Source organism: Grammomys surdaster, unplaced genomic scaffold (assembly GCF_004785775.1).
Source record: "Grammomys surdaster isolate TR1022 unplaced genomic scaffold, NIH_TR_1.0 169, whole genome shotgun sequence".
NCBI lineage: Eukaryota > Metazoa > Chordata > Mammalia > Rodentia > Muridae > Grammomys > Grammomys surdaster.
The window spans coordinates 16,392,638-16,407,819 of NW_021604617.1; the positions used below are offsets into that span (position 1 = coordinate 16,392,638).

Below are 15,182 nucleotides of genomic sequence, written 5' to 3' on the forward strand. Positions count from 1 at the left end.
AAGACTGTAAGAGCCAGAGTGGGTAGACAACTCCAAGGATAGAGCGTCTTCCAAGTACAATAAGACTGATCTACATAAGAAACCACAGAGACTGTGAGAGCATACACAAGGACTATATAAGTTCAGAGCAAATAAAATCTCAGCAGTGAAAAAGGAAATAGACACAAAGCTCCACCCTTAAGCAGGAGGCTATTTATGATCGGTACCCAATGGAAAAAAAAAAGGAAAATTCATTTTCTCCAATGGAGTGCCACTGGGTGTATCAACCACACACCAATGCAAATCCCATGACCAGAAGTAATTAATAGACACAATACAAACTTCATCTCTCCCTCTCCCTCTTTCCCTCCCTTCCCCTCCCTTTCTCCCTCCCTACCTCCCTTCCCTCCCTCCCCCTCCTTCCTTCTTCGTCTCCCTCTCTCCCTCCTTGCCCTCTCATTGTATACTTTTGGGTTGATTCTGTTTTGGGATATTTTAGCCTTCTGAAAGGAAGAGAGAGAGAGAGACAGAGACAGAGACAGAGACAGAGACAGAGACAGAGAGACAGAGAGAGAAGAGAGGATACAAAGGAGAAAGGGAAAATGAAGTTGGATGGGTGGGGAGGATGTGGGAGGAGTTGTGGGGGAAAGATATTCCATGAAAAAGTTTAAATACAAAAAGAGAGTGGTCCCAGTTTAGTGGTTGAAGTAGAATCCATATTACAAGGGATTGGGGGATACATTGGAGGTAAGGAAAGGTAGAGGTGCGGGGGCTGCATCCCAAAGCTCATTGCATTTAGCACTGGAGACTGAGTCTTTGGTCTTCTCCCAAACCTTTAGATCACATTTGATGAGGATCATCTTTTGAAAAGAACCCTCATCTTACTTCCCTATAAAAATGTGTTTGACAGCAACAGCTCAAATTTGATGTGGTCTCACATAATACATTTCCGACATATGTTGCATCTACTTAACTTCCTCCGAATTTATTTATTTATTTATTTATTTATTTATTTATTTATTTTCTTCTTCTTCTTCTTCTTCTTCTTCTTCTTCTTCTTCTTCTTCTTCTTGTATATAATGGAGGTTCTTTTTATTGGATATTTTATTTATTTACATTTCAAATGTAATTTTCAAATAATTGTAAATTTCAAATAAATCCTTTCCCAGTTTTCTCTCTGGAAATCCTCTATCCCATCCTCCTTCTCCCCACTCCTATGAGGGTGCTCTCCTACCCACCCACTCACTTCTGCCTCCCCACCCTGGCATTCCCCTACACTGGAGCATCAAGCCTTCCTAGGAACAAGGGCCTTTCCTCCCACTGATGTCCAACAAGGCCATCCTCTGCTACATATTCGGCTGGAGCCATGGGTTCTGTAGCTCTGCATTGAAGAAGCTGGTCTTTTGAGAAGTTTCCATGACCGATAACAGCTGAAAGGAGATTCATCATGCACGGCTATAAAGGAGAAGTTGGTTGGTTGTTGATTTAAACTGGTTTCTTGGCACAAGCCTAGAAATTTCTTGTCCATAATATCCTCACAATAATCACCACAATTCTGTACACTCAGCAGAGTCTCTATTAGTGTGTCAATGGAGATACTCTTCACAGAATATTAATAAAAGTTTCAACTGCATTATATACTTATATTGAACTTTGTAATGAGTCAACACATATAGAACTTCATTAATCATATACCTTTGTTTATGGAAAACAAATGTTGATAGTACAATAATTTTACTGTTTTCTATAGAATGGTTTATTAAATAAAATGCACTTTCATATTTTAGATTTACTTTGAGACTTTATAGTCTATACCACGGAAGTCAAGGCATTCCCAGCAATCCTCTTATCTAAAATATTTTACTGAAATACTGATTCTGTGCTCTCTTATGCCTTGAAATGCTTTTCTGTCCTAAATTTCATGTGTAAATTAATCTATATCCACTTAAATAGTGTAAGCATATTAGGGTCAACATGATAAAACAGAAGGAATACAGGACTGAATTGAGATATGTGAGGTCTTACCTAGGCTCAACCATTGCCTACTGATATAACTATGTGAACTGTTTAATCTCTTGGCATCCTATGTAGTCCCAGATACCCTAGAGGACCCTGGCACAAGACAGTCTTTCCAACTGCTATGTACCTATCAAATAAGGACTTGTGCACTTTTGTGGAATTTGGGGACATGGTGTTCAGAGAGAAATGACTTTGGACACTATTTTTTCTTGGTAATAGTTATTTAAGAGGAAAACTTAAATTATTTTTTCACTTATTTGACATTCTCCAGAGACAATAAGGCATCATAAACGTATGAACTATTCTTTCTTGCTCACCGTTGTTACACACACACACACACACACACACACACACACACACACACACACCTTAGAAGGGGGCAATCAAACAACCAGGAATTTTGAAGCACCTAATGGAATAAAGGTGAAAAGTGTAAAGAATTAAATGCATTCATTGCATGGAAACCACTGTGAAATCGGTCTTAGCTGCACTCGTCCTAGTACAAAAAGCATGAAGCAGAAACCCAAAGTCCTTCTCTTAGTTTAGTGCAGTAACTTTACCTCATCTACTTTTTAATTGAAATGAAAGAATTTGAATGGTTTTGATGAGTGTGACTCTTGTCTGACATAACACAAATATTCCCCTGAAAATCAAAGAAAAACCCGGCCTTTGAAAGGCTTTCTCCTTCCTGCAAATGTACAGTTAAACTGACTCACAGTAAACAAAAACAAACTAAGACATACATTAAAAGGTGGTTATGAGATGTTTAGTCTTGGAGAATTCGGCTCCTTTTGAGTTAGCAGGATCTCACAGAACCATCTGACTTTTGGGGAGGGTTTGTTTATCCTGATTTCCTGAAATTACCAGGAACAATTAAAGTTTAGAGATACCCTGGATTTCTCTCTCCATTTGGAGGGGGCCTAATGGCCCATCTGCAGATCTGGAGTCCTGTGTGCACATATGGCTCATAATTTATGAGATGTGCTTATTTACATGTTACAATTCTTACTTTCTATTGTTTTGAAAAACAAATGCATCCTTATATCTTCCCTTGACATGCAGACATATATTTAATTGGAGGACAACACAGCAGAGAACTGTCAGGTGCAAAAGCAGGAGAGCTGATGCTTGCCTGGTTATAAACAAAGAAGAGGAGGGCTATGTGGAACTGATGGGGCACATTCTGCTCTACTGGCCATTCTCTTTAGTGTTTATACTCACCTGAGACAGTGGGAGGCACACCATGCTTCACTTGGAGAAATACCTGAATTTGACCTTCACCTGAAACTTAATATTAAAAAAAAAAATGAATGTGATATAAGACACCACATACGGGTGAAAATGATGGCATTGTGTTTTATTCTTCAGATACATTCCCCCAAAGAACAGAAATGGAAAAAAAAAAGGTATTCTTGCTAATTAAACGAACACTTGATTTCTACCATTTTATTTAGTTTGATTTGATTACGCATAATGGCAGACAGGTTCACATGAGCAGTGTGGGAGGAAAACACTGTGCTCTGTGGAGGCCACTGGTGTCCAGCAGGCAATTCCTCATTTCCTATGTCCATAATTTTAAGGGCTCGGTTGTCTCACACATGTCTTTCTCACCAACAGAATTTAGATCACCCATGAAATGTACTTGCTTTACCTTTTTTTCCAAACAAATTGTCCTTTTAATGAAGGTTTTTTTTTCCTCTCCCACCCTACTCCCCCTTTCTCCTCCCTTCTTCTAAACCAACTAAGCACATTTAAAAGGCCTGGGGTTCATTAATTTTAAGTGTTCAATAAATTAGTGGAAATAATCAAAAGGCCTGATTCTTTCTGATAATGACAATTTGATGTCAGTATAAACCAGTAGATTAAGCTGGGAACATATGCTCCTTTGCCAAGAGAGGTTGCTATAATTAAATAGTGAATGCATCTACAAGGTGCTCTCATGCCTGATTAATTAGTAATCAGGTGCACGAACTCTATCTTTCTGGTAACACCTTGTCTCTTATTGGTTAATTACCTTTCTGCCTTATACAATGTCATGCAAACCAGCCCCTCCCATCACTGGAGGACCTAACATAGATGCAGGCTGCAGCCTCGGGTGTCTTGGTCAAATTCATGCTCTCTGTTTTTGTTTCACTAGGAGCCTAAACTCTTTCTTCCATCACAGATGGGACAGAACAAATGTCATTCTTTTTCATTACAAAGCATACGCTTCAGAACATTAAAAAGAAATTTGCCAAAGAGACCTAAGATGAGATCTCTCTGGTTCTTTGACTCATGTTTTCTTCCTTTTCTCGTGATATTATATTATAAAATGCATTGGATTTCCCTTTATATCATCACATCTAAGACCAGGTACATTGGCCAACATACTCATGATATGTTCCTTCTGTGTGTGTATACATATGTGCATGTATGCATGTATATGGGGGGGTGATGCATTCATAAGTATATCGATGCAGTGTAGAAGACAGAAAATAGCCTCAAGTACTAGTTCTCACTTTGTGCATTGCTTGATACAAGTAGTGGTTCTCAGTGCATTGCTTGATACAAAGACTCTTGAACCAAGCTGCGTAGGTCATGCTAACTAACCCATGAGCTTCTGGGAAATTCTGCCTCTATCTATCTATCTATCTATCTATCTATCTATCTATCTATCTATCTATCATTCTTTCTATCTCCCTCCCTCCTTCCCATTCTCTCTCTCTCTCTCTCTCTCTCTCTCTCTCTCTCTCTCTCTTTCTCTCTGTAGTTAATGGGGCTAGAGAGGTACATCATGGGTTAAAAGCACTAACTTCTCTTTCAGAGGACCCCAGTTCCAATCCTGGCACCATGTTTAGCAGTTCCCTGTAACCCTAGCTCCAAAGGATCTAATGTCCTCTTTTGGTCTCTGTAAGCATTGCACTTGAATGCATAAACCTACACACAAGCACACACATATACACATAAGTACAAGTAAAATAAAAAGATAATTTTAAAAAAGTCAGCACCTCACCTTTTCTTTTTATATAAAGTCTAACACATCATTCACTTCTGTTCACATTTTCTATGTCTCCCTGATATGAAAAGTCACTGATAGCTCCATATCATGATACTAATCTTGTTTGCTTTCAATTCAATAAGTAATAATTGCATATCAGTTGGTAATTTAGGATAGTAAAAGTTACTGAAATTTTCTCTCTACATTTTGTTTTGTTTTGTTTTGTTTTACAGTGTTGGGGGACCAACCAAAGTCTCCTGAATGCAGGACAGGCACATTGCCACTCATACTCACTGGAGATACTTTCTTTTAAAAGGGAGATTTTTCTCATGTACTCCTGAACTTTGATACTTCAAGAAGTGTAGTTGTTTTTTCTCATGGGCTGACTTGCAAAATGGTTACACAGACTAGACCATAGAAAGGTTTTCTGCTTACCCTCATAGATGCGAAAGAAAAGTAAGCTACAGTAGTAATGGTATTAATGATAACCGTGTGAGTTTTCACTGGAATAAAAGGAAAAATATGGACAAACTATCATTTGGAAGCATGCAAATAAGGGCAAAGATGCAACGCCTTTCTGTGAGAGCTGGGCATTAAATAGGGTCACCCAGTCGATCTTTAAGAATTGGAGGAATAAAATAATTATAATTCCTCACATTAGATAGACCAAGCCAATTAGAGGAAAAGCAACCCATGCATCCCAAAGACCTTGAATGAAAACACCAACCACACACATCCATGCACTGTGGTTACTACAGAATGACTACCATGGAATGAACTGGGGCAGAAGAATGTACCTACCCTTGGCACATCAACCCCCAAGCCATTCGGCTTGTCCCCTGTTTTCCTTCAGCTCTCATCGAGGGACCATTCTCGGAAGACCAAGGCTTTCTGCCTCAATGTTCTATCCTGTCAGCCTCTCATTCCACTATATTTAAGGGATGGTGCCTGAACTGAACAGCTGCTGGTGCTGCACAGCCCTACACATCCACCTCCAGTGTGACCCCCCTCTACAAATCCACCTCCACAACTACACATTCACTTCCAGTGTAATTTCATACCTGAACAAACTCTGTAGAGCTGAAGGTACCCTGAAAGCCTCTTGCCCACTTTATTAAGTGTGAGAACGTCCCTCAGCTAGGAGGGTAAGATTCAGAGGATCAGAGAAGACAGAGAAAAGCTTTAAGCAGTAGGTAAAAAAAAAAAAAATCACACGAGTCTAGTTTCCCACACTTCTGTCATGCACCACTATCAGGAGCTGGCTCTGAGTGTGCATGTAGGTCAGATGATAAAACCTTCTCAAACATTTCTAAGTGAGAAGAGGCAAACCTGGATGATGCTGAATGAGTGGGTGCTCGACTCCCAACAGCAGAGATCTGAATCCTGACTCATCCTATTCCTTCATAGGGACAACAAACAAGTTAGTCACCATTTCTGACCTTCATTTACATCACCAGGAAATGGGAGGTGGAGCAGGGAACTCATCTGTTTTATAGGGTCATTTGGGGTCATTGGGTAAAGAAATGTGAGCTAACAGAGTACATGGTACATAGGAAGCAAATATTAGCTGCTGGTGGTACCACTATCATAGCATCACCATTGTTCCTGGCCCCACCTTAAGAGGCTCCAGACATTGCTTTCAGTTGAGTTGCATTTTCCACAGCTGCACTCGTCAAGAGGAACAATAGTATTACACAACTTAAAGAGGTCTGCTTAATTTTACTAAGTGTTTTAACTCCAATAGGCTGTGAATATGAAGTGTCATTTCCAATTTGAATAAAGAGAAGAAGGGATGAAAACCATTCAATGGTACAGGTATTGACTTGGTAAGCATTAAAGGCTTTGTCCAAGCTGTGATATTGTGCATATGCTTTCTCCATGTTTGCACCTTCCAACTTGCATGTGTAATATGTGGGTGGCTAATCATCCTTGTTTATAAGTGAAGTCCTATTGTTGATCCTTCCCAGATTGTAGGAACTGGTCCTCAAAGAAAGCCTTAGAATCACTGGATACCACATTATCCTGGTAAATGCTATATGATATAAGCCTACTATAAACAACATCTAAGGGAAGGAGGCGTTTGTTTTATAAGAAAATGCCTCCTGTAAGAGAAGACAGTTATACAATTATACACAAGTACCAGTAAGTTAATGTGCTGTGCCTGGTGACTGTTGTCCTTTCTGGGGTCTTAGGAAAGAAAAAAAACTACCCTTCACTCTGCCCTTAAGCAAGCTTAAGGCACTTTTGATGTTTTGGAAGGGAAAGTATACATCTATATATTCTAAAAGAGTACATGTGGCAGTGCCCTTCAAGGGCACACCTGAAGAGAGTTGTTGTATTTGATTCTCTCTCCGTGTTCTGGTTTAACTGCCATGCCTGCTGTATCCATCTCTTTTCTTAGGATCTGCTTCACATTCCTTTCCTGAGCCCTGAACTTGACCTCATGCCCAAGAAGTTGATGCCTTCTGGTTTTGCTACTGAAAGTGCTTACTTATCAAAGGGTATGTTTCTTTTGCCTGATTTCAGCATCACTAAGAAGCTATGAAAGTCACATTTGCTCTCATAACACATGCACCTTTAAGGGTCTTTAAGGAAATAGAGGAAAATCCTAGGTTAGAGCCTTCTCCTAACCCTAGTAACATTCACTCATGGGCAGCTGCTATTATTTTTTTTAATAACTTAATCAAGACTGACAGATATGTCTGCATTAATCATAGTCCTGAGAGTTAGCTCATTAAGCCTTCTTAATTAACATAGAGAACAATAACAATTATGAGTCTGACTTAGAAAAATGTGTACCACACTTGTATAGAGACATTTGAAATATCTTGGGACCTCTTGCAGACAAAAAAAAAAATCCAGAGGGACCTGGGAATGACTATTCTGTTTAGTCATGAGGTAAATTTAAAAAAAAATACTATTTACAAAATTATATAACTTCTCTTGGACTCTACCAACAGCAGTCTGTATTTAAGAACAGGTTTTCTTGTCAACTAAGGAGAATAACTCTGGTGGAAAAGAAAAGAAAAAAAAATATGAGTTCAGAACAGTCACTAAAGAAACCTGACAAAACTTTGCAAGGCATAGTATCATTCCCAGATGCACATGTAATAACAATTTTATTAACATGTCTTCTTTCAATGGCTATTGACTTTCAAGATATTGTACAAAGAAAAAAGTATCCCATTGATTTTCCTGGTTTTAGTAACAGTACTTCATATGAGAAAGTTATGTTTTTAAAATACAACAACTTAAGAGTTGATATTAAATATTAAGCAAATAATATAGAAGGCATGAGAAAGTGTACTGGAAAAGCGTAGTGTGACAGCTCACACCTGTGAGCCTAGGTCTCAGGGGGCTTGGGCAGCTGAGCCATCAGCAAAAGAAGGAAATATGATAAGAGTCCAAGGGGAAGTGGCCACATATCTAAAATTTAAGAACCCTGGTGTTGGCTAAACTGTACAGAGTATCCTTACAGATAGAGAAGAATTAATTTACTAAGGTATAAGTATCCAACCTTAGATTTTAAATAAGTAACACGGGACTGGAAGATTGCACTGAACCCAAGTCAGAGCAGCTGTACTGGAATAGGGATCGCCCCACCTATGACCTATGTCACTTACGACCCACCACTTAGCATTAGGAAGAATTATCTTTCTAACCCAGTCCCTTCTAAAATGTCTGTGATAATTCATCTAAATTTGTCTCTCTCCCTTTCTTTCTCACCACTTCTTTCTCTTCCTATTTCTCCCTCTCTTCCTGCCTTCATTCTCTCTTTTCTCCCCCCCCCCCCCCCCCCCGATTTTTTTTTCTTTTGGAACAGAGGCTTTTAACCAAGAAGCAAAGAATCTCTTTTCCTGACCCAGGCTCCTGTTTCACTACTAGAATTCTTTTTCTTAAACCATGAAAGTTAGTACATTTTCAAGTCAATCGGCTACATTAGTGGTAAAGTCCTTTGGGATCTTTGTAGAATGAGTTTTCTATAAGAATGTAAATGAATTTATTAACTAGAATGCTATAGATTGCCTTAGAGGTCTTCTGCATGGTGATAGCATTGTAAAAGATTATGATTCTGCTCCTCTTAGAGATGTTCCCAAGAGCTCTAGAGAGCAGTTCAATCTTGTCTCTTTATATCTCACAGGATTCCTTCTCCAGGAGGTACATGGCATCTTCAGACCCACAGAAGCATAGAAGAATCCAGACAGCAGACAATGTCCCTACTGCTTTGAAAATAGGAGCGCTAGAGAACAATCATGGTCATGAACCTAGCTTCAAACTCAAGAAACCATCATTATTTCTGTAGTCTTTCATGCCAGTAGCCAGATTTCTGGGGCATCTGTGCAGTGTGACTTGAGTCTCCCAAAGAAACCTGACACACACAACAAAATCCATCTGTCCTATCCATGTCACGCTTGCTTTCACAGACCGCAAGCCCCAGATCCTCCACACATAGACTGCCTTTATCTTGCTGAAGGGACCATTTGGACACATACACTGGTTGCTCTGCCAAGATGTTTTGGTTTTGTTTTCTCTCCAATCAGAAGGTGGTGGTAGGAGCCTCTGAGTCTTGCAGGTGTACCTTCAGCTGCTGCCTCACACAATGTCCCGGAGCCCAGTATGGGAGCAGTGTCTGCTCTGCTAGGGGAGCAAGGGCTATGTGAATTCAGGGGGGCAACTGTGAATGGTAAAGCATCTGATATGAATTTATCACAGGCTGCTGGTTGGGGGGAGGTAAAGCAAGGGATGGGGGCTCTGAGTATTTAATGCACCCTGCCACAACCCAACAGTTTGCCCTAAAGAGCCTTTTACCAATATGAAAGGACAGGGTCAAAAGTAAGTTGACCCTTGACAGAATGTACAATTATTAGAAGAGTCTGTGTAGGAGCAGCTGCTGGAACCCCACTGGCTCCACATCGGGCTTCCAAGAGTCAGAATATGAATAATCAAGTCAAGATTGTTTTCTCCACTTCCCTTACCCCCTCACCACCTCCCGCCAGCCTTCACCTCCTGGTTTAGGCAAGTCCTATTATATTTCTACAGGAAGAAGCATAGCCCTCCCTAGCAGCTGCAATAATTGTGTTCCTATTGTGATGAAGACCTCCTCCTGGCCACCCCCCTACAAGTGGCCATTGTGAGTTTGGAGTCAGTGATTATACGCTTGGCCTGATGCTTTGGGGGACCCAGCTGCCTAAGTGCTGACACACGAGCGTGTGTGGAAGGCCAGGGAGGGGACCAGTAGAGGTGGAGGCAAGAAGTGGGGGAAACCCAGTCTGTGAGATGGTCTGACATGCAAGACCTTCTACATAAGTCAAGCCCAGAACAAATGAGGCTTTATCGGGCCCCAGTGATGAGGGGTCTCATCTCCCTTTGAAGTGGAGCTGAGCATGGGGCCTAGCAGCTTTCCCTCCTTTGGACCAAGCAAACATCCTTCTTTTGATATGCTACATGCTCATTATCTCTGCCCCATTTAATGATTTTTGATTGAAGGGTGGCGGCTGGGATGCTGAGAGGATCGTTAGAGAGGCTCCACACAGCCAAGTCCATAAGAAAGGCTCTCCTTGTGTCTGGGCCTAAATTTGGAATTTCTTAACAGTGTGCACTTGTTCTTGGAGGCAGATAAGGGCTGAGCGTGAAATTCTTAATTAAGCAATAAATAGAGAGTGGGGTGTCAGCAGATGTAGCCAGTAGCCATGGCAACGAAAATCACATGGGCAAGAGAGATGATACTAGATGGAGGCCTCAGGCCTGGGCCTGACTGACAGCTGAAGAATCCTACAAAGCTTGTAAACCAGATTAATTAGCTGACTAATTATTTCATAGCGTTAATGTAACTAAAAAATAAAAATAGTTCACCATGAACGGAAACATTCCTGGGGGTGGGGGGAAGATGGCAGCAACAAACATGTTAAGAAAGTAAGGCAGAGACACAAGCTGTCAAGTCAAAGTCTTGCTCACTGAATTTGACTCCTGGCTTGCAAATAGGAAAGAGTGCTTGTTTTTATAGTTGTGTGTTCCCAAGCATGGTCTGGACGTTACAGCTGGGGGCTCCATTCTTCATAGCTCACCGCATCAAATACCGTTTCGGCTGGGTCCTCACCCACATGTCAGCAATATGACTCCCCTGTGCCCTCTTTTCTAAGCAGTTCCCTGTGCGATATTTGCAGGAGCTATGGAAAGGCAACCCGAACAGCTCTCCTCAAAAGATAAGTTTATATGTAACGATTAAGTTCCCGATCATAGCATCATGCAATGTATAACATGTGATGATGAATTTCAACTAACATAAAATCCAGTTTAAAAATCAAAGGAGATGATAAGGGGCTGGGGAGTTGCCTCAATTGGTAAAGTGTTTGCCTTGCAAGCACGGGGACCTAAATTTGGTCTCCAGAACCCATGTGAAAAATGGCAAGAACAGGAACATGTTCTCGTAATCTCAGTTCTGGAGAGACAGAGTCAGGTGAAGTGGATCCCTGAGGCTCTCTGGACAGCCAATCTACTTTAATTGTGAAGTACCTGGCCACTGAGGGCCCTAGCCTCAGAAAACAAGGCGGATGGCACCTAAGGGATGGCACCTGATGTTGGCTTCTGGTCTCCACATACATGCACACATGTGCATCTACAGACATGTGCCCCTGAACACACACACACACACAAGCGTGAAAAATAAAAGTTACAGTGAGTACTAAGGTTCAGAACATTAATGGAATGAAAAGAGAAATAGCCCATTGAGAAAGGTTTTTTCCCAGAGTATCAGATTATGCTATGCAAGCTGGGATGTATTTAAATGCTTTGTACCACATTTCCAAGACAGAAGTAAATATTTTTAACCTCTTTATAGCAGGCAAGGTATTGAGGCATGGTGTAGTTACACCATGTCTAGGTAAAAGAGCCATCCAGACACTGATTAAAACCCTAAACCAGTACTCGTCATGAGCTTTCAGAAACCTAGCACTCCATAAAGGTGTTTGCTGAACAAAGACAAAACTGGCCTCACTGGAAAAGAGAAACAGAAGGGTCACAATGTATGTATGGCATATTGTTCACTGTTGCTGGGGACCAGTGAGAAGTTTTCTTCTTCCGCAGCCTGCCTAGAAGCCCCTTCTCCATCCTTTCGGGTTGGTGACCAAAGATTATTTAGCGGGTAGCACACTCTAGTGGAGGGATCCAAACCCAGGAGCTAGACTGCCTGGGACCTGTTTTTTTCTCATTCTTGCTTGGGCCTGAGGTCAGACAGATACATTAAGTCTCTGTGATGAATTCAAACAAGAGAGATGCATTAATTGCAAGGAAAATTAAAAAAAAAAAAACTTCTACTGGGGAATGTGGTAACAAACAAACTGCAAATTGCAAACAAACAGTGCAGAAGAGACTCCATTTAGAAGCCGTTAATGTTCAATGCAGACAAAATTCCAGCACAGAGAAAAAGACCTTGACACAAAGTCTCACCTTTAATGAAGAACCTATTTGCAACTGATACTTACTGGCTAAAGGAAAATCAATTTTCTCCAATGGCTATCACTCGGTATATCAGCCACACTCCTGGACAGGCTACTTGCCCAGGAATAATTGAGAAACCATGACTTTGTGTACTTTTTTGTTTTGGTTTATATTATTTTTTATTAGATTTTGTTTGGTTTTCTTTTTGTTATTTTGTCAGGGAAGAGCTTGAGAAAGACAGTGAAGTTGAGTAGGTAAGGAGATTTGGGAATCTGGGAGGAGTTGGAGGAGGAAAAAGAATATGGTCAATGTATATTGTATGAAAATAATAGTCATAAAAGAGAAGTAGTTAGTAAATGAAATCCTTCCAGTTGTCAGAGACATTGCCTGAAAAGGAAACAGAAGTTAGGTGCAAAAGAACAACACAGAAAAACCTGACCTGAAATTGGGTATGCTTTAGGAAATTGAGCAGTTTCCATGCAATAGAGCCAAACTTCTACAAATGAAACTCTTCTAATATTTTGCATGCTAGAATATGCCTACGAAATCTTGATCTGCATCTTTTATGTAAATTATCCTAATACTAATCCTACCAGTAAGAGAAAAACTAAACAAATAAGTGAATGTAAGGACCTAACTAATTTATCAAATGTACAATACAAATGCAGCACTATACTTCCTGTGGTTTATGTTGGGGTATCAGCTACAGTAAATATAGTTTTGAGTGAGGATGGGCAGGTGAATATATGTCAGTTGCCATAGCAACAGGTACACAGTCCCCTGTCACCTATGGGTTATGTCATCACTGGATTCTGAGGCTCGCTTCTGATGCCAACAATTAGGATATTGGGAAATGAGCAGAGATCTCTAGGGTGCATGGTAATAATATCCATTACATTCCTGCAGAAGTTGTAAACTTTACACAAAGGATATTGGTATTTATGGTCAAATGCCATTGGTCCTGTGAAGGCTTGATGCCCCTGCATAGGGGAACGCTAGGACAGGAGACAGGAATAGGTGGGTGGGTGGGGGAGCACCCTCATAGAAGCAGGGGAAGGGAGAGGGGATAGGGGATTTGCAGAGGAGAAACCATGAAGGAGGATAACATTTGAACTGTAAATAAATAAAACAACCAATAAAACAATGTCAAATGCACATAGCCAGTGTAGCTGCATGGGGAGCTAATGCACAGAGCAGTGTGCATCTCGATTCCCGATCAGGAATGGGAACATAAGTGGATGCAGTCACTAATTTGCCACATTAATTGAAGACTATAAAAAAGGTGATACTGCCCAAATTTCTACTGGGCATCCTCTTCAAGGATTGGTCTCTAAGTTCATTAGATTTTCACACAACCCTCAGTGGCCTCTCATTTTCTTTTCCAAATCATAAGCAAAGGAAAGGCTAAGGGGATATTCTGATACAAAAACTTATTTATTAGTAAAAATCTACCTACCTAGTAAAAGGTCTTTTATCAAAATAGTCATCTAATGATGGCTATCATTTGATTAGTGCATATTAGAAATAAAATATCCATGGCTAAATTCAGTCTAAGGGATGTATATTTTAATGCGTCTGTCAAGAAGTTTTCTTTTTTATAGGAGGAAAGCACCAATTCTCCCTTTGCTGCCACTAAGACTCAGTAGTGGCAAGGCTTTTGTGTAGGTCAGACTTAGTTTTCATATGATTATGCACAAGTGGGAGAGACAAGTGACCCAGAGCAATTGCTTACTATTCTGTATCCTTAGGGGCCAGATCTGGCTGGTGGTGGTGGCTAAGACTTGCTATGTTGATCAGACTCCCTGAATTTGTCAGAATCTATTAAGAACAATTTATACCAAAGCCATCATTGCAAAAACCGATTTTTATCATATCCTCTTTCGTGCTCACCATCACACAAAGTGGCACAGTCACTAAACCCTAAAAGGTCACAAAAGCTAAACAATTAAATAAAAGTAGGGATCTATCTAATGAAATGTCTTATATTGAAATAGCCAACTAGATGATAGCTATCATTTGATTAGATCATAACAATGAACTGCTGATGCTGATACAAGTGGACGCCATGGTTCTCATGACAAATAAGGACATTGGAATAGAAAAACATAAAACCAGATAAACTCCAGGAGGTCAAAAATGGACAGTCCTGACCCTAACACTGGGATGCCATGAAGCATACACATGAGAAGATAAATCTTTCAGCCTGCAGACTGCAATGACAGAGGGTGTCAGGTTCCTTCCTCCTGCTACTAATCTTAACTCAGGACAGACACAGCCTACCCTTCAGTCCTCGAGTCCATGGATCTCACACCATTTTGATTCTCTAACCTCAGCAGCTCTCCAGAGTTTCTCTTCTCAAATGTCACATAAAGGCTATCATTCATTGGCTTCGGCAGCTATTCTGTACTGTCCCCTGTGTCTGTGGCCACAACCGGCCAGACTGTCATCTTCATAGTCCCAGATAGTTGGTGGTCACTTGGGTTCAGCATACAAAAAAGTGGGATTTATGGAAAGTGTGACTTTCCATCTCTCTCACTGTCCCCTCCCCCATACAATTACCTCCTCTTCTACTTTCATGACATACATAATCCATCACACTCTCTTGCTCCTACCTCCCCTCCATGTAGAACATGTCTTCCTCTTTTACAGTCCTCTTTTCTACATCTATCTATCTATCATCTATCTATCTATCTATCTATCTATCTACCTATCATCTATCTATCATCTATCTATCTATCATCTATCTATCTATCATCTATCTATCTATCAT

General features: G+C 40.5%; 1 protein-coding gene across 1 annotated transcript in view; it reads right to left on the reverse strand.

Moving 5' to 3' along the window:
• Positions 1 to 15,182, reverse strand: part of Pkhd1 (PKHD1 ciliary IPT domain containing fibrocystin/polyductin) — a 433,222-nt gene that overhangs the window by 188,194 nt on the left and 229,846 nt on the right. Inside the window, exon 51 of the mRNA XM_028766634.1 lies at positions 3,220 to 3,285. Within this exon, the coding sequence (XP_028622467.1) occupies positions 3,220 to 3,285 (66 nt within the window). The remainder of the gene's footprint in view (positions 1 to 3,219; positions 3,286 to 15,182) is intronic.